A 21,565-nucleotide genomic window follows, 5' to 3' on the forward strand; every position below is an offset into this window, starting at 1 on the left:
GTTTTTAATCAAATGTATTTTATATTGGTTTTATATGTATTTATTTTTATTTTTTGTTTTCATTCAGTCATTGGTGGAGCTCAGGATAGTATTTGTATGTTGTTTTTAATATTGTTGTGCAGCACTTTGCAAACCTTTTGTTGTTTAAATGTGCTATAGAAATAAAGTGGATTTGAATGGATTGGATTGTGCGTATTTTTTTTCTTGACTGTTATGTAATGATCTGTGTGCTCAGTTTGTTTAAAGTGAGAAAAACATTTTAACTAGTGACGTCACTGTCTAAACAAGGAGATATGACACCAGCTTATGGAAAGTTTACAAAGGAAACACAACAGAAAAAAATCACAATATTTCTGAATAATTTTAATAGAATGTAATTTTAATTATTGTGCTCCATATCTTATTTAAAAACTGCTACCAGCAATAGTTTCTTTAATAAATACATCAATATATGAAAAAAATATATATATATATATATGTATATATATATATATGTATGTATATATACATACACTTATATTTATATATATACAAACACACATATATATATATACACACATCTATATACATACAGTATATATACATATATGTGTATATATATAATCATTGTCACACACAAGCTAGACATACGTAATACGTGTCCTTTATTGGACAATATTGCATTTTAAATCAGCACATTTGTCAATACAAAAAAGTATCAAATAATTATTTCCACATATTTACAGACACAAAATATCCAATGCAGAAGCCTATTAGAAAGTATCCAGTAACAAACGTGTCAGCATCATTCAACTTTCTGCATTATGCGCGTACTGAATTATGGCGACCTTTAGGTGTCGCCAATATTAAACACTGAAATTTAATACCCTGCTTCAAAAGCCTATTGTGTTATAAAGTTAGTTTTAAGTACCATTATTTGCTGATAAAACCTTTTCTAATATTTTACAAAACAAAATAATAAAAGTGAGGGTTGGACTCCACCAAGGCTGCCTTTTGTCACAGATTCTGTTCATAACTTTTACGGACAGAATTTCTACGCCCAGTCAGGGCGTTGAGGGGATCCAGTTTGGTGGATGCAGTACTAGGGCTCTGCTTTTTGCAGATGATGTGATCCTGATGGCTTCATCTGGCCAGGATCTTCAGCTCTCACTGGATCGGTTCGCAGCCGAGTGTGAACCGACTGGGATGGGAATCAGCACCTCCAAGTCCGAGGCCATGGTTCTCGGCCAGAAAAGGGTGGAGTGCTATCTCCAGGTTAGGGAGGAGATCTTACCTCAAGTGGAGGAGTTCAAGTACCACGGAGTCTTGTTCATGACTGAGGGAAGAATGGATCGTGAGATCAACAGGTGGATCGGTGTGATGTCTTCAGTAATGTGGACGCTGTATCGATCCATTGTGGTGAAGAAGGACCTGAGCCGGAAGGCAAAGCTCCCATTTTACAGGTCGATCTACGTTCCCATCCTCACCTATGGTCATGAGCTTTGGGTTATGACCGAAAGGACAAGATCAGGGGTACAAGCGGTCAAAATGAGTTTCCTCAGTCGGGTGGCAGGGCTCTCCCTCAGAGATAGGGTGAGAAGCTCTGTCATCCGGGAGGATCTCAAAGTAAGGTCACTGCTCCTCAAGAGAGGAGCCAGATTAGGTGGTTCGGACATCTGGTCATGATGCCACCCGAACGCCTCCCTAGGGGCACGTCCAACCGGTAGGAGGCCACGAGGAAGACCCAGGACACATTGGAAAGACTATGTCTCCCAGCTGCCTTGGGAATGCTTTGGGATCCCCCGGGAGGAGCTGGACGAAGTGGCTGTGGAGAAGGAAGTCTGGGCTTCTCTGCTTGGGCTGCTGCCCCTGTAACCAGACCTCGGATAAACGGAAGAAGATGGAAGATGGAAAATGATAAAAGAACAGACGATGAATTGTGCTGATACTGTGTCATATTAATGTCAGAATGAGCAAATGCACAACACTCCAACATTGATATCAAATTAGAAGTAAAAAAAACAATACCACTCATAAAAATGTTATTTGAAATGTATTTATTCACCTCCAAAGGGACAAGCCGTATAATATGGATGGCTGGATATCGCTATCATATAATATCATAATGTTTTTACTTAAACCGGACAATGTGCAGTTATTTCCTTGAATATTTTAAACTGTATTTTCAAAGATGTTCCGGTTCTTTTTTATGAATCAACTTTTTTGATACCTATACTTTGTTTTCATTCTGCATTCTTTTCACTATTACTGTCACGGCACACGCCCACCGGATCAATAGAGTTAGCAGAATTTTATTTAGAGTGCCCCCATTAAAAAAAAAAAAAAAAAAACGATCTTTTTCATGTGATTAATGTGGAATGATTTTTATACTTTTTTGACTAAAACTTAAAATATGTTGATGCATTTTTTGTACAAAATTGTGGGAATTAAATTGTAAATAAATAAATCGACATAATTCAAAGATAGAATTGCAAACCTTTTGAGTGCAGCTGGTATTGACTCCAACACCCCCGCGACCCCGAGAAGGACAAGCGGTAGAAAATGGATGAATGGATGAACGACAACACCAATTATGCTATAAGACCAGCATTAACGCTGTACGCCATAGGGCAACAGTTCTCAAATGGGGGTACTTGAAGGTATGCCAAGGGGTACGTGAGATTTTTTTTAAATATTCTAAAAATAGCAACTATTCAAGAGTCCTTTATAAATACATTTATTGAATAATACTTCAGCAAAATATGAATGTAAGTTCATAAACTGTGAAAAGAAATGCAACAATGCAATATTCAGTGTTGACAGATAGATTTTTTTGTAGACATGTTCCATAAATATTGATGTTATACATTTCTTTTTTTGTGAAGAAATGTTTAGAATTAAGTTGATGAATCCAGATGGATCTCTATTACAATCCCCAAAGAGGGCACTTTAAGTTGATGATTACTTCGATGTGTAGAAATCTTTATTTATAATTGAATCACTTGTTTAGTTTTCCACAAGTTTTTAGTTATTTGTATATCTTTTTTTCCAAATATTTCAAGAAAGACCACTACAAATGAGCAATATTTTGCACTGTTATACAATTTAATAAATCAGAAACTGATGACATAGTGCTGTATTTTACTTCTTTATCTCTTTTTTTCAACCCAAAATGCTTTGCTCTGATTAGGAGGTACTTGAATTAAAAAAATGTTCGCAGGGTGTACATCACAGAAAAACGTTTGAGAACCACTGCCATAGGGGACAGTGAGGATGCACGGGGAACATTCCACTATACCTTCATCAGTGACAGAGCAGGAAGAGGCTCGGAATACACTAATAAGCTCTTACCCAGCAGGTACAAGACATTAAAACAACATTGAGAACTTGTTGAAATTAAGTCCTGACGTTGAGCAACTCACACATTACGTTGAAACAACATGCTTTTTGACGACGTGTAATCAATGTTGGGTTTTGACGTTAATTTGACCATAGACTTTTGGTCATTTCACAAACCAATATTCTAAAACAGTGGTCCCCAACCACCGGTCCGGGGACCGATTGCAATCCGTGACGCATTTGATACCGGGCCGCACAGAAAGAATAATTGTATTTATAAACTACCGCATTTTCTCCGACTTAATTTTCGCCTGTCCCACTAAACACACCAATAATCTTATTAATAGATGTATATTACAACTCCTTTGTTATAGTACATGGGACAATGCACATTAATGGACATATAAAATGTTAATTTGCTAGATTGTAGCCGAAGGCTATTTTTTGTTAATTTTTTTTGCAGTTTTTATCTGCCACACATATAAAGCCGGTCCATGAAAATACTGCATATATTAAACCGGTCCCTGGTTTGGGGAACCTGGTTTTACAAAGCATACATAACGTTAAAACGACATGCTTTTTGACGACATTTATGACGTTGATTTGACCATTAAAATCTGGTCATTTACCAACAAAACAATGTGAATCCAACGTTAGACATCAACGCTGTCTCAATTTACAAATACAACTATTTTGCAACTTTGTTTCCAAAGTCAGTTTTTAAACAACATGTACGTGTAATCAACGTTGTATCAATGTCTTGTGCATGCGGGGAATTCACGCAAAACGTGGCCTACCACGGACCCTCATCTAATCCCTCATCTATGCACTAAAAAATGCTAGGTTACTTTGATATCCCAATTTATGAGTTGCAAGGGTTGGGTTAAATTTGGGAGTTATTTTTTTGAAGAACAATCCATTTTGTGGGTTATTAGGGTATTATTTTAACTAAATTCCTGGGTTTTTAAAACTGTATTATTTTTGGGTTGTCTTTCAGTGAGTAACGCATTTTGGGGTAAAAGGCTTTGTTTTTTTAAATTAAAAAGGTACTTTTTTCTTCAAGGGAATTTTATTAAGGATTAATCTCATTAACATTATTGACAATTACACATCTTATGTACATGAACATATTTGAGCATGCTGTATAGAACTACTATTTCCATACATGGCAATTGTGGTAAAAAAAAAAATTCTTGCTTTTGATTATATTTTAATAAAATTAAAATATTTGTTATCAGTAGTTGGAAAAGAGTGGGACAAACCAGCAGTAAAATGTATTATTTTAAAGGCCTACTGAAATGAGATGTTCTTATTTAAACGAAGATAGCAGGTCCATTCTATGTGTCATACTTGATCATTTCGTGATATTGCCATATTTTTGCTGAAAGGATTTAATAGAGAACATCCACGATAAAGTTCGCAACTTTCGGTGTTAAGAGAAAAGCCCTGCCTCTACCGGAAGTCGCAGACGATGACGTCACACGCGTGGGGGCTCCTCACATATTCACATTGTTTTTAATAGGAGCCTCCAACCAAAAGTGCTATTTGGACCGAGAAAACGACAATTTCCCCATTAATTTGAGCGAGGATGAAAGATTTGTGTTTGAGGATATTGATAGCTACGGACTAGGGGGGAAAAAAAAAGAAGTAAAAAAACCCCAAAAAAACACGATTGCATTGGGACGGATTCCGATGTTTTTAGACACATTTATTTGGATAATTCTGGGAAATCCCATATCTTTCTATTGTGTTGCTAGTGTTTTAGTGAGTTAAATAGTACCTGATAGTCGGAAGGGTGTCTCCACGGGTGTCTTGACGCGCAGTGTCTTAGGGGAGTCGACGGCAGTTCTCCGGTAAGAACTGATTTTTTAACTACAATTTTCTCACTAAAACCTGCTGGTTGACATTTGGTCGGGATCCATAGTAAAGTTTCACCTCCAGGAATTTTAAACAAGGAATCACCGTGTGTTTGTGTGGCTAAAGGCTAAAGCTTCCCAACTCCATCTTTCTACTGTGACTTCTCCAATATTAATTGAACAAATTGGAAAAGATTCAGCAACTCAGATCTCCAAAATACTGTATAATTATGCCGTTAAAGTAGACGACTTTTAGCTGTGTGTGTGTGCAGCGCTCATATTCCTAACAACCCGTGACGTCTTGCGTACATGCCATCATTACACTACGTTTCTTAGACGAAACTCCCGGGAAATTTAAAATTGTAATTTAGTAAACTAAAAAGGCCGTATTGGCATGTGTTGCAATGTTAATATTTCATCATTGATGTATAAACTATCAGACTGCGTGGTCGGTAGTAGTGGGTTTCAGTAGGCCTTTAAGTTGATGATTACTTCTATGTGTAGAAATCTTTATTTACAATTAAATCACTTGTTTATTTTTCAACAAATGTTTTGTTATTTGTATGTCTTTTTTTCCAAATAGTTCAAGAAAGACCACGACTAATGAGCAATATTTTGCACTGTTATACAATTTAATAAATCAGAAACTGATGACATAGTGTTGTATTTTACTTCTTTAGCTCTTTTTTTTTGACCAAAAATGCTTTGCTCTGATTAGGGGGTACTTGAATTAAAAAAATGTTTACAGGGGGTACATCACTGAAAAAAGGTTGAGAATCACAGCAATATTCAAACTCTTCCATGACATTTCTCAGCTTTTCACTAATTTATCCTGTATGTAAGTCTACCATGTTGTGGGATATTCTTGCACAGACTTCGTTGGAGTTGCTGCTTTGAAGTCAGGCTGAATCAGGTCTGCGACAATTAATTGATTAATTTGATCAGAAAAAAATCTGTTTCGAGTAATTGTTTAATGACTGCAACTAATACGAATTGATCAAATCAGTCCCGCATGCAGAGCCTGGAACCTTAAATATGTGGACATAGTTTCCACACGCCTGTTGTAATATAGCGAAGGTGTGTGGCGCATCATTTTTAATTTATTTTATTATTAATACACATATTTTAAAAGTGCAATTTCAAAGTTGATGATAAGCATGAATTTTTTTTTAGAAAAAAGGAATAGAGTTTATGATCAGCAGAATGTTTTTCGGTTATTTCAAGTATTTTTTCTAAAATACATATTGAGGCTATGAAGTGTGTTTTTATCCAATTAATCTCACAAACTAATAAAAAGGTTACTCGATTACTAAAATAATGGATAGCTGAAACATTTGGGGCAGCACAGTGAAACAGGGGTTGGTACTTCTGCCTCACAATACGAAGGTCCTGACTAGTCCTGAGTTCAAACCCGGGCTTTTAACTTGTTTTTTTTTCTAATTTTTTTTTTTCTAGTCCGTCGCTATCAATATCCTCAAACACAAATCTTTCATCCTCGCTCAAATTAATGGGGAAATTGCCGTTTTCTCGGTCCGAATAGAACTTTTTGTTGGAGGCTCCCATTACAAATAATGTGAATATGTGAGGAGCCCCCCCACTTGTGACGTCATCGTCTACGACTTCCGGTAGAGGCAGGGCTTTTCTCTTAACACCGAAAGTTGCGAACTTTATCGTGGATGTTCTCTACTAAATCCTTTCAGCAAAAATATGGCAATATCACGAAATGATCAAGTATGACACTTAGAATGGACCTGCTATCCTCGTTTCAAATAAGAAAATGTAATTTCAGTAGGCCTTTAAAGTGCCCTCTTTGGGAATTGTAATAGAGATCCATCTGGATTCATCAACTTAATTCTAAAAATGTCTTCCAAAAAATATAATATTTTAAACATAAACAATATTTATGGAACATGTCCACAAAAAATCTGTCTGTCAACACTGAATATTGCATTGTTGCATTTCTTTTCACAGTTTATGAACTTACATTCATATTTTGTTGAAGTATTATTCAATAAATATATTTATAAACTATTTTTGAATTGTTGCTATTTCTAGAATATTTATTTAAAAAAATCTCATGTACCCCTTGGCATACCTTCAAGTACCCCCATTTGAGAACCACTGGAATATTGTATTATTTTATAAAAGAAGATATAAAATAGTTTATGTGGATACCTCAATGAGCATTCACACTCAATTCCTTCAGTAATTGCCTCATTTAGTTAGACAAGCGGTAGAAAATGGATGGATGGATAGTTAGTATTATAACACATGTCGGTTAGTTACTGAAGACACTTTTGGGGCGTTGTTGTTGTTAGGATGCAGTTAATTAGAGGGTTGTGCGCGGAGCGCGCTCAGTGACGTCATCAGGCAGTAGAAAGACAGCACGTCGATCTTCACCATCATCATCATCATCCTCCTCCTCCTCATCTTCTTTCTTCTCCTTCTGCTTCTGCTGAGCTGACCTGAGCGCAGGTGAGACGTTCATGTTGGCTGCTGAGAGCTGATGCGTGAATTATGAATGATTCCGTGTCCACACAGGACCAGTTGTAGTTGTTGGACCGGCACCATGGGGAGCCTGGACGCCTTGCGGCACTTTCGTCTCCTCAGCTGGCTCAGGGAGGAGAGACAGTCTCGGAAACTCATCCTCTTCATCGTGTTTGTGGCGCTCTTGTTGGACAACATGCTGCTCACCGTGGTCGGTAGGTGCAAATATCACTTCGTCCTAACTGGTATCGTTGTTTATCGGCAGTAGCAGGACTCGTACGAGTTGTAGTAGTAGTTTTAGTTTTAGTCGCAACAGGTGGCGCTCCTCATAGTGCACCACCTGTTGGCACTTTGTAATTAATTCATAAGCATGAAGTCAATGCAAATTGCATCGTCAGCAACTTAAAGAACAATATTTTATTTAAATACTCAATTTTAAAACATAATGTAATATTGTGAACAAATGTATAATAGCCTATGCATTATGTTTACATCAAAAATAAATGGTCTCGAACATGTACATGGCATGTTCTAACAATACAGTGTGTCCTTTTTCTTTGTTGAACGATGATTAGATCCATTGTGCTTTTTTGTCGGTACCGAAGAAACCCAGCAGGCACACGACGTTGATACAACGTTGATTAAACGTACATGTCCTTTAAAACGGACATCGGGACAACGTTGCGAAATGGTTGTGTTTGTAAATTGAGACAACGTTGATGAAGTGACCAAATTTTCAATGGTCTGATCAACGTCACAACCTGACGTTGGATAAACGTCCTCACAAAGCATGTTCTTTCCACGTTGTGTTTGTGCTGTAGTACTTTGGTTGGAAGATGACCAAAATTCAATGGTTAAATCAACGTCAGAACCCGACATTGATTAAACGTCATCAAAAAGCATTTTGTTTCAGCGTTGTATATGTGTTGTAGTATATTAGTTGGAAAATTACCAAATTTCAAATGGTCAGATCAACGTCACAACCTGACGTTGAATGAACGTTGTCACAAAGCATGTTGTTTCTACGTTGCATTTGTGTTGTAGTATATTGGTTGGAAAATTACCAAAATCCAATGGTCAAATCAACGTCAGAACGAAACATTGATTAAACGTCGTCAAAAAGCATTTTGTTTAAACGTTGTATATGTGTTGTAGTATATTGGTTGGAAAATGACCAAAATTCAATGGTCAAATCAACGTCAAAACCCGACATTGATTAAACGTCGTCAAAAAGAATTCTGTTTCAACATTGTATATGTGTTGTAGTATATTGGTTGGAAAATGACCAAATTTCAATGGTTAAATCAACGTCAGAACCCGACATTGATTAAACGTCGTCAAAAAGCATGTTGTTTCAACGTTGCATTTGTGTTGTAGTATATTGGTTGGAAAATTACCAAAATTCAATGGTTAAATCAACGTCAGAACCCAACATTGATTAAACGTCGTCAAAAAGCATTTTGTTTCAACGTTGTATATGTGTTGTAGTATAATGGTTGGAAAATGACCAAATTTCAATGGTTAAATCAACGTCAGAACCCGAAATTAATTAAACGTCGTCAAAAAGCATTTATCTTCAACATTGTATATGTGTTGTAGTATAATGGTTGGAAAATGACCAACTTTCAATGGTTAAATCAACGTCAGAACCCGACATTGATTAAACGTCGTCAAAAAGCATGTTGTTTCAACGTTGCATTTGTGTTGTAGTATATTGGTTGGAAAATTACCAACATTCAATGGTTAAATCAACGTCAGAACCCAACATTGATTAAACGTCGTCAAAAAGCATTTTGTTTCAACGTTGTTTATGTGTTGTAGTATATTGGTTGGAAAATGACCAAATTTCAATGGTTAAATCAACGTCACTACCTGACATTGAAATAACGTTGTCACAAAGCATCCTATCCCCTGGTACATGTCTTTGGAAGTGGGAGGAAGCCGGAGTATCCAGACGGAAGCCGGAGTATCCAGAGGGAAGCCGGAGTATCCGGAGGGATTGACCAAAATTAAATGGTCAAATCAACGTCAGAACCCGACATTGATTAAACGTCGTCAAAAAGCATGTTGTTTCAACGTTGCATTTGTGTTGTAGTATATTGGTTGGAAAATGACAGAATTTCAAATGGTCGATCAACGTCACAACTTGACATTGAATGAACGTTGTCACAAAGCATGTTGTTTCTACGTTGCATTTGTGTTGTAGTATATTGGTTGGAAAATGACCAAAATTCAATGGTCAAATCAACGTCAAAACCCGACATTGATTAAACGTCGTCAAAAAGAATTTTGTTTCAACATTGTATATGTGTTGTAGTATATTGGTTGGAAAATGACCAAATTTCAATGGTTAAATCAACGTCAGAACCCAACATTGATTAAACGTCGTCAAAAAGCATGTTGTTTCAACGTTGCATTTGTGTTGTAGTATATTGGTTGGAAAATTACCAAAATTCAATGGTTAAATCAACGTCAGAACCCAACATTGATTAAACGTCGTCAAAAAGCATTTTGTTTCAACATTGTATATGTGTTGTAGTATATTGGTTGGAAAATGACCAAATTTCAATGGTTAAATCAACGTCAGAACCCGACATTGATTAAACGTCGTCAAAAAGCATTTTTCTTCAACATTGTAAATGTGTTGTAGTGTAATGGTTGGAAAATGACCAACTTTCAATGGTTAAATCAACGTCGGAACCCGACATTGATTAAACGTCGTCAAAAAGAATGTTGTTTCAACGTTGCATTTGTGCTGTAGTATATTGGTTGGAAAATTAACAAAATTCAATGGTTAAATCAGCGTCAGAACCCAACATTGATTAAACGTCATCAAAAAGCATTTTGTTTCAACGTTGTATATGTGTTGTAGTATATTGGTTGGAAAATGACCAAATTTCTATGGTTTAATAAACGTGAGAACCCGACATTGATTAAACTTCGTCAAAAAGCATTTTGTTTCAACATTGTATATGTGTTGTAGTATAATGGTTGGACAATGACCAACTTTCAATGGTTAAATCAACGTCAGAACCCGACATTGATTACACGTCGTCAAAAAGCATGTTGTTTCAACGTTGCATTTGTGTTGTAGTATATTGGTTGGAAAACTACCAAAATTCAATGGTTAAATCAACGTCAGAACCCAACATTGATTAAACGTCGTCAAAAAGCATTTTGTTTCAACGTTGTATATGTGTTGTAGTATATTGGTTGGAAAATGACCACATTTCAATGGTTAAATCAACGTCAAAACCCGACATTGATTAAACGTTGTCAAAAAGCATTTTCTTCAACATTGTATATGTGTTGTAGTATAATGGTTGGAAAATGACCAACTTTCAATGGTTAAATCAACGTCAGAACCCGACATTGATTAAACGTCGTCAAAAAGCATGTTGTTTCAACGTTGTATATGTGTTGAAGTATATTGGTTGGAAAATGACCAAATTTCAATGGTCAAATCAACGTCAGAACCCAACATTGATTAAACGTCGTCGAAAAGAATTTTGTTTCAAGGTTGCATTTGTGTTGTAGTATATTGGTTGGAAAATTACCAAAATTCAATGGTCAAATCAATGTCAAAACCCATGGATTAAACGTCGTCACAAAGCATGTTGTTTCAACGTTGCATTTGTGTTGTAGTATAGTGATTGAAAATTGACCGAATTTCAAATGGTCAGATCAACGTAACAACCTGACATTGAATGAACGTTGTCACAAAGCATGTTGTTTCAACGTTGCATTCGTGTTGTAGTATATTGGTTGGAAAATGACCAAAATTCAATGGTTGAATCAACGTCAGAACCCGACATTGATTAAACGTCGTCAAAAAGCATGTTGTTTCAACGTTGCATTTGTGTTGTAGTATAGTGATTGAAAATTGACCGAATTTCAAATGGTCAGATCAACGTCAGAACCCGACATTGATTAAACGTTGTCAAAAAGCATTTTGTTTCAACGTTGTATATGTGTTGTAGTATATTGGTTGGAAAATGACCAAATTTCAATGGTTAAATCAACGTCAGGACCCGACATTGATTAAACGTCGTCAAAAAGCATGTTGTTTCAACGTGGCATTTGTGTTGTAGTATATTGATTGGAAAATTACCAAAATTCAATGGTCAAATCAACGTCAGAACCCAACATTGATTAAACGTCGTCAAAAAGTATGTTGTTTCAACGTTGCATTTGTGTTGTAGTATATTGGTTGGAAAATTACCAAAATTCAATGGTCAAATCAACGTCAAAACCCGACATGGATTAAACGTCGTCAAAAAGCACTTTGTTTCAACGTTGTATATGTGTTGTAGTATATTGGTTGGAAAATGACCACATTTCAATGGTTAAATCAACGTCAAAACCCGACATTGATTAAACGTTGTCAAAAAGCATTTTCTTCAACATTGTATATGTGTTGTAGTATAATGGTTGGAAAATGACCAACTTTCAATGGTTAAATCAACGTCAGAACCCGACATTGATTAAACGTCGTCAAAAAGCATGTTGTTTCAACGTTGCATTTGTGTTGTAGTATATTGGTTGGAAAATTACCAAAATTCAATGGTTAAATCAACGTCAGAACCCAACATTGATTAAACGTCGTCAAAAAGCATTTTGTTTCAACGTTGTTTATGTGTTGTAGTATATTGGTTGGAAAATGACCAAATTTCAATGGTTAAATCAACGTCACAACCTGACATTGAAATAACGTTGTCACAAAGCATCCTATCCCCTGGTACATGTCTTTGGAAGTGGGAGGAAGCCGGAGTATCCAGACGGAAGCCGGAGTATCCAGAGGGAAGCCGGAGTATCCGGAGGGATTGACCAAAATTAAATGGTCAAATCAATGTCAGAACCTGACATTGATTAAACGTCGTCAAAAAGCATGTTGTTTCAACGTTGCATTTGTGTTGTAGTATATTGGTTGGAAAATGACCAAATTTCAAATGGTCAGATCAACGTCACAACCTGACATTGAATGAACGTTGTCACAAAGCATGTTGTTTCAACGTTGCATTTGTGTTGTAGTATATTGGTTGGAAAATTACCAAATTTCAATGGTCTAATCAACGTCAGAACCCGACAAGGATTAAACGTCGTCAAAAAGCACTTTGTTTCAACGTTGTATATGTGTTGTAGTATATTGGTTGGAAAATGACCACATTTCAATGGTTAAATCAACGTCAGAACCCGACATTGATTAAACGTCGTCAAAAAGCATTTTGTTTCAATGTTGTATATGTGTTGAAGTATATTTGTTGGAAAATGACCAAATTTCAATGGTTAAATCAACGTCAGGACCCGACATTGATTAAACGTCGTCAAAAAGCATGTTGTTTCAACGTTGCATTTGTGTTGTAGTATATGGTTGGAAAATGACCACATTTCAAATGGTCAGATCAACGTCACAACCTGACATTGAATGAACGTTGTCACAAAGCATGTTGTTTCAACGTTGCATTTGTGTTGTAGTATATTGGTTGGAAAATTACCAAATTTCAATGGTCAAATCAACGTCAGAACCCGACAAGGATTAAACGTCGTCAAAAAGCACTTTGTTTCAACGTTGTATATGTGTTGTAGTATATTGGTTGGAAAATGACCACATTTCAATGGTTAAATCAACGTCAGAACCCGACACTGATTAAACGTCGTCAAAAAGCATTTTGTTTCAACGTTGTGTATGTGTTGAAGTATATTTGTTGGAAAATGACCAAATTTCAATGGTTAAATCAACGTCAGGACCCGACATTGATTAAACGTCGTCAAAAAGCATGTTGTTTCAACGTTGCATTTGTGTTGTAGTATATTGGTTGGAAAATTACCAAAATTCAATGGTCAAATCAACGTCAGAACCCAACATTGATTAAACGTCGTCAAAAAGCATTTTGTTTCAACGTTGTATATGTGTTGTAGTATATTGGTTGGAAAATGACCAAAATTCAATGGTCAAATCAACGTCAAAACCCGAAATGGATTAAACGTCGTCAAAAAGCATGTTGTTTCAACGTTGCATTTGTGTTGTAGTATATTGGTTGGAAAATGACCAAATTTCAAATGGTCAGATCAGCGTCACAACCTGACATTGAATGAACGTTGTCACAAAGCATGTTGTTTCAACGTTGCATTTGTGTTGTAGTATATTGGTTGGAAAATTACCAAAATTCAATGGTTAAATCAACGTCAGAACCCGACATTGATTAAACGTCGTCAAAAAGCATGTTGTTTCAACGTTGTATATGTGTTGAAGTATATTGGTTGGAAAATGACCAAATTTCAATGGTCAAATCAACGTCAGAACCCAACATTGATTAAACGTCGTCGAAAAGAATTTTGTTTCAAGGTTGCATTTGTGTTGTAGTATATTGGTTGGAAAATTACCAAAATTCAATGGTCAAATCAATGTCAAAACCCATGGATTAAACGTCGTCACAAAGCATGTTGTTTCAACGTTGCATTTGTGTTGTAGTATAGTGATTGAAAATTGACCGAATTTCAAATGGTCAGATCAACGTAACAACCTGACATTGAATGAACGTTGTCACAAAGCATGTTGTTTCAACGTTGCATTCGTGTTGTAGTATATTGGTTGGAAAATGACCAAAATTCAATGGTTGAATCAACGTCAGAACCCGACATTGATTAAACGTCGTCAAAAAGCATGTTGTTTCAACGTTGCATTTGTGTTGTAGTATAGTGATTGAAAATTGACCGAATTTCAAATGGTCAGATCAACGTCAGAACCCGACATTGATTAAACGTTGTCAAAAAGCATTTTGTTTCAACGTTGTATATGTGTTGTAGTATATTGGTTGGAAAATGACCAAATTTCAATGGTTAAATCAACGTCAGGACCCGACATTGATTAAACGTTGTCAAAAAGCATTTTCTTCAACATTGTATATGTGTTGTAGTATAATGGTTGGAAAATGACCAACTTTCAATGGTTAAATCAACGTCAGAACCCGACATTGATTAAACGTCGTCAAAAAGCATGTTGTTTCAACGTGGCATTTGTGTTGTAGTATATTGATTGGAAAATTACCAAAATTCAATGGTCAAATCAACGTCAGAACCCAACATTGATTAAACGTCGTCAAAAAGTATGTTGTTTCAACGTTGCATTTGTGTTGTAGTATATTGGTTGGAAAATTACCAAAATTCAATGGTCAAATCAACGTCAAAACCCGACATGGATTAAACGTCGTCAAAAAGCACTTTGTTTCAACGTTGTATATGTGTTGTAGTATATTGGTTGGAAAATGACCACATTTCAATGGTTAAATCAACGTCAAAACCCGACATTGATTAAACGTTGTCAAAAAGCATTTTCTTCAACATTGTATATGTGTTGTAGTATAATGGTTGGAAAATGACCAACTTTCAATGGTTAAATCAACGTCAGAACCCGACATTGATTAAACGTCGTCAAAAAGCATGTTGTTTCAACGTTGCATTTGTGTTGTAGTATATTGGTTGGAAAATTACCAAAATTCAATGGTTAAATCAACGTCAGAACCCAACATTGATTAAACGTCGTCAAAAAGCATTTTGTTTCAACGTTGTTTATGTGTTGTAGTATATTGGTTGGAAAATGACCAAATTTCAATGGTTAAATCAACGTCACAACCTGACATTGAAATAACGTTGTCACAAAGCATCCTATCCCCTGGTACATGTCTTTGGAAGTGGGAGGAAGCCGGAGTATCCAGACGGAAGCCGGAGTATCCAGAGGGAAGCCGGAGTATCCGGAGGGATTGACCAAAATTAAATGGTCAAATCAATGTCAGAACCTGACATTGATTAAACGTCGTCAAAAAGCATGTTGTTTCAACGTTGCATTTGTGTTGTAGTATATTGGTTGGAAAATGACCAAATTTCAAATGGTCAGATCAACGTCACAACCTGACATTGAATGAACGTTGTCACAAAGCATGTTGTTTCAACGTTGCATTTGTGTTGTAGTATATTGGTTGGAAAATTACCAAATTTCAATGGTCTAATCAACGTCAGAACCCGACAAGGATTAAACGTCGTCAAAAAGCATTTTGTTTCAACGTTGTATATGTGTTGAAGTATATTTGTTGGAAAATGACCAAATTTCAATGGTTAAATCAACGTCAGGACCCGACATTGATTAAACGTCGTCAAAAAGCATGTTGTTTCAACGTTGCATTTGTGTTGTAGTATATTGATTGGAAAATGACCAAATTTCAAATGGTCAGATCAACGTCACGACCCAATGAACATTGTCACAAAGCATGTTGTTTCAACGTTGCATTTGTGTTGTAGTATATTGGTTGGAAAATGACCAAATTTCAAATGGTCAGATCAACGTCACAACCTGACATTGAATGAACGTTGTCACAAAGTATGTTGTTTCAACGTCGCATTTGTGTTGTAGTATATTGGTTGGAAAATTACCAAAATTCAATGGTCAAATCAACGTCAGAACCCGACAAGGATTAAACGTCGTCAAAAAGCATTTTGTTTCAACGTTGTATATGTGTTGAAGTATATTTGTTGGAAAATGACCAAATTTCAATGGTTAAATCAACGTCAGGACCCGACATTGATTAAACGTCGTCAAAAAGCATGTTGTTTCAACGTTGCATTTGTGTTGTAGTATATGGTTGGAAAATGACCACATTTCAAATGGTCAGTTCAACGTCCCAACCTGACATTGAATGAACGTTGTCACAAAGCATGTTGTTTCAACGTTGCATTTGTGTTGTAGTATATTGGTTGGAAAATTACCAAATTTCAATGGTTAAATCAACGTCAGAACCCAACATTGATTAAACGTCGTCAAAAGCATTTTGTTTCAACGTTGTTTATGTGTTGTAGTATATTGGTTGGAAAATGACCAAATTTCAATGGTTAAATCAACGTCACAACCTGACATTGAAATAACGTTGTCACAAAGCATCCTATCCCCTGGTACATGTCTTTGGAAGTGGGAGGAAGCCGGAGTATCCAGACGGAAGCCGGAGTATCCAGAGGGAAGCCGAAGTATCCGGAGGGATTGACCAAAATTAAATGGTCAAATCAATGTCAGAACCTGACATTGATTAAACGTCGTCAAAAAGCATGTTGTTTCAACGTTGCATTTGTGTTCTAGTATATTGGTTGGAAAATGACCAAATTTCAAATGGTCAGATCAACGTCACAACCTGACATTGAATGAACGTTGTCACAAAGTATGTTGTTTCAACGTTGCATTTGTGTTGTAGTATATTGGTTGGAAAATTACCAAAATTCAATGGTCAAATCAACGTCAGAACCCGACAAGGATTAAACGTCGTCAAAAAGCACTTTGTTTCAACGTTGTATATGTGTTGTAGTATATTGGTTGGAAAATGACCACATTTCAATGGTTAAATCAACGTCAAAACCCGACATTGATTAAACGTTGTCAAAAAGCATTTTTCTTCAACATTGTATATGTGTTGTAGTATAATGGTTGGAAAATAACCAACTTTCAATGGTTAAATCAACGTCAGAACCCGACATTGATTAAACGTCGTCAAAAAGCATGTTGTTTCAACGTTGCATTTGTGTTGTAGTATATTGGTTGGAAAATTACCAAAATTCAATGGTTAAATCAACGTCAGAACCCAACATTGATTAAACGTCGTCAAAAAGCATTTTGTTTCAACGTTGTTTATGTGTTGTAGTATATTGGTTGGAAAATGACCAAATTTCAATGGTTAAATCAACGTCACAACCTGACATTGAAATAACGTTGTCACAAAGCATCCTATCCCCTGGTACATGTCTTTGGAAGTGGGAGGAAGCCGGAGTATCCAGACGGAAGCCGGAGTATCCAGAGGGAAGCCGGAGTATCCGGAGGGATTGACCAAAATTAAATGGTCAAATCAATGTCAGAACCTGACATTGATTAAACGTCGTCAAAAAGCATGTTGTTTCAACGTTGCATTTGTGTTGTAGTATATTGGTTGGAAAATGACCAAATTTCAAATGGTCAGATCAACGTCACAACCTGACATTGAATGAACGTTGTCACAAAGCATGTTGTTTCAACGTTGCATTTGTGTTGTAGTATATTGGTTGGAAAATTACCAAATTTCAATGGTCTAATCAACGTCAGAACCCGACAAGGATTAAACGTCGTCAAAAAGCATTTTGTTTCAACGTTGTATATGTGTTGAAGTATATTTGTTGGAAAATGACCAAATTTCAATGGTTAAATCAACGTCAGGACCCGACATTGATTAAACGTCGTCAAAAAGCATGTTGTTTCAACGTTGCATTTGTGTTGTAGTATATTGATTGGAAAATGACCAAATTTCAAATGGTCAGAACAACGTCACGACCCAATGAACATTGTCACAAAGCATGTTGTTTCAACGTTGCATTTGTGTTGTAGTATATTGGTTGGAAAATGACCAAATTTCAAATGGTCAGATCAACGTCACAACCTGACATTGAATGAACGTTGTCACAAAGTATGTTGTTTCAACGTCGCATTTGTGTTGTAGTATATTGGTTGGAAAATTACCAAAATTCAATGGTCAAATCAACGTCAGAACCCGACAAGGATTAAACGTCGTCAAAAAGCATTTTGTTTCAACGTTGTATATGTGTTGAAGTATATTTGTTGGAAAATGACCAAATTTCAATGGTTAAATCAACGTCAGGACCCGACATTGATTAAACGTCGTCAAAAAGCATGTTGTTTCAACGTTGCATTTGTGTTGTAGTATATGGTTGGAAAATGACCACATTTCAAATGGTCAGATCAACGTCCCAACCTGACATTGAATGAACGTTGTCACAAAGCATGTTGTTTCAACGTTGCATTTGTGTTGTAGTATATTGGTTGGAAAATTACCAAATTTCAATGGTTAAATCAACGTCAGAACCCAACATTGATTAAACGTCGTCAAAAGCATTTTGTTTCAACGTTGTTTATGTGTTGTAGTATATTGGTTGGAAAATGACCAAATTTCAATGGTTAAATCAACGTCACAACCTGACATTGAAATAACGTTGTCACAAAGCATCCTATCCCCTGGTACATGTCTTTGGAAGTGGGAGGAAGCCGGAGTATCCAGACGGAAGCCGGAGTATCCAGAGGGAAGCCGAAGTATCCGGAGGGATTGACCAAAATTAAATGGTCAAATCAATGTCAGAACCTGACATTGATTAAACGTCGTCAAAAAGCATGTTGTTTCAACGTTGCATTTGTGTTCTAGTATATTGGTTGGAAAATGACCAAATTTCAAATGGTCAGATCAACGTCACAACCTGACATTGAATGAACGTTGTCACAAAGTATGTTGTTTCAACGTTGCATTTGTGTTGTAGTATATTGGTTGGAAAATTACCAAAATTCAATGGTCAAATCAACGTCAGAACCCGACAAGGATTAAACGTCGTCAAAAAGCACTTTGTTTCAACGTTGTATATGTGTTGTAGTATATTGGTTGGAAAATGACCACATTTCAATGGTTAAATCAACGTCAAAACCCGACATTGATTAAACGTTGTCAAAAAGCATTTTTCTTCAACATTGTATATGTGTTGTAGTATAATGGTTGGAAAATGACCAACTTTCAATGGTTAAATCAACGTCAGAACCCGACATTGATTAAACGTCGTCAAAAAGCATGTTGTTTCAACGTTGCATTTGTGTTGTAGTATATTGGTTGGAAAATTACCAAAATTCAATGGTTAAATCAACGTCAGAACCCAACATTGATTAAACGTCGTCAAAAAGCATTTTGTTTCAACGTTGTTTATGTGTTGTAGTATATTGGTTGGAAAATGACCAAATTTCAATGGTTAAATCAACGTCACAACCTGACATTGAAATAACGTTGTCACAAAGCATCCTATCCCCTGGTACATGTCTTTGGAAGTGGGAGGAAACCGGAGTATCCAGACGGAAGCCGGAGTATCCAGAGGGAAGCCGGAGTATCCGGAGGGATTGACCAAAATTAAATGGTCAAATCAATGTCAGAACCTGACATTGATTAAACGTCGTCAAAAAGCATGTTGTTTCAACGTTGCATTTGTGTTGTAGTATATTGGTTGGAAAATGACCAAATTTCAAATGGTCAGATCAACGTCACAACCTGATATTGAATGAACGTTGTCACAAAGCATGTTGTTTCAACGTTATCTTCAACATTGTATATGTGTTGTAGTATATTGGTTGGAAAATTACCAAATTTCAATGGTCTAATCAACGTCAGAACCCGACAAGGATTAAACGTCGTCAAAAAGCACTTTGTTTCAACGTTGTATATGTGTTGTAGTATATTGGTTGGAAAATGACCACATTTCAATGGTTAAATCAACGTCAGAACCCGACATTGATTAAACGTCGTCAAAAAAAAATTTTGTTTCAACGTTGTATATGTGTTGAAGTATATTTGTTGGAAAATGACCAAATTTCAATGGTTAAATCAACGTCAGGACCCGACATTGATTAAACGTCGTCAAAAAGCATGTTGTTTCAACGTTGCATTTGTGTTGTAGTATATGGTTGGAAAATGACCACATTTCAAATGGTCAGATCAACGTCACAACCTGACATTGAATGAACGTTGTCACAAAGCATGTTGTTTCAACGTTGCATTTGTGTTGTAGTATATTGGTTGGAAAATTACCAAATTTCAATGGTCAAATCAACGTCAGAACCCGACAAGGATTAAACGTCGTCAAAAAGCACTTTGTTTCAACGTTGTATATGTGTTGTAGTATATTGGTTGGAAAATGACCACATTTCAATGGTTAAATCAACGTCAGAACCCGACACTGATTAAACGTCGTCAAAAAGCATTTTGTTTCAACGTTGTGTATGTGTTGAAGTATATTTGTTGGAAAATGACCAAATTTCAATGGTTAAATCAAAGTCAGGACCCGACATTGATTAAACGTCGTCAAAAAGCATGTTGTTTCAACGTTGCATTTGTGTTGTAGTATATTGGTTGGAAAATTACCAAAATTCAATGGTCAAATCAACGTCAGAACCCAACATTGATTAAACGTCGTCAAAAAGCATTTTGTTTCAACGTTGTATATGTGTTGTAGTATATTGGTTGGAAAATGACCAAAATTCAATGGTCAAATCAACGTCAAAACCCGAAATGGATTAAACGTCGTCAAAAAGCATGTTGTTTCAACGTTGCATTTGTGTTGTAGTATATTGGTTGGAAAATGACCAAATTTCAAATGGTCAGATCAGCGTCACAACCTGACATTGAATGAACGTTGTCACAAAGCATGTTGTTTCAACGTTGCATTTGTGTTGTAGTATATTGGTTGGAAAATTACCAAAATTCAATGGTTAAATCAACGTCAGAACCCGACATTGATTAAACGTCGTCAAAAAGCATTTTGTTTCAACGTTGTATATGTGTTGAAGTATATTGGTTGGAAAATGACCAAATTTCAATGGTCAAATCAACGTCAGAACCCAACATTGATTAAACGTCGTCGAAAAGAATTTTGTTTCAAGGTTGCATTTGTGTTGTAGTATATTGGTTGGAAAATTACCAAAATTCAATGGTCAAATCAATGTCAAAACCCATGGATTAAACGTCGTCACAAAGCATGTTGTTTCAACGTTGCATTTGTGTTGTAGTATAGTGATTGAAAATTGACCGAATTTCAAATGGTCAGATCAACGTAACAACCTGACATTGAATGAACGTTGTCACAAAGCATGTTGTTTCAACGTTGCATTCGTGTTGTAGTATATTGGTTGGAAAATGACCAAAATTCAATGGTTGAATCAACGTCAGAACCCGACATTGATTAAACGTCGTCAAAAAGCATGTTGTTTCAACGTTGCATTTGTGTTGTAGTATAGTGATTGAAAATTGACCGAATTTCAAATGGTCAGATCAACGTCAGAACCCGACATTGAT

General features: G+C 36.1%; 1 protein-coding gene across 1 annotated transcript in view; it reads left to right on the plus strand.

Moving 5' to 3' along the window:
- The first annotated feature begins 7,553 nt into the window (after nt 1-7,553).
- The window catches only part of LOC133558828 (synaptic vesicular amine transporter-like), a 42,469-nt gene continuing 28,457 nt past the window's right edge, over nt 7,554-21,565 (plus strand). Inside the window, exons 1-2 of the mRNA XM_061909963.1 lie at nt 7,554-7,649; nt 7,716-7,876. Of these exons, the coding sequence (XP_061765947.1) occupies nt 7,744-7,876 (133 nt within the window). The 5' untranslated portion in view covers nt 7,554-7,649; nt 7,716-7,743. The remainder of the gene's footprint in view (nt 7,650-7,715; nt 7,877-21,565) is intronic.

The sequence above is a fragment of the Nerophis ophidion genome, linkage group LG09 (assembly GCF_033978795.1).
Source record: "Nerophis ophidion isolate RoL-2023_Sa linkage group LG09, RoL_Noph_v1.0, whole genome shotgun sequence".
NCBI classification, from domain to species: domain Eukaryota; kingdom Metazoa; phylum Chordata; class Actinopteri; order Syngnathiformes; family Syngnathidae; genus Nerophis; species Nerophis ophidion.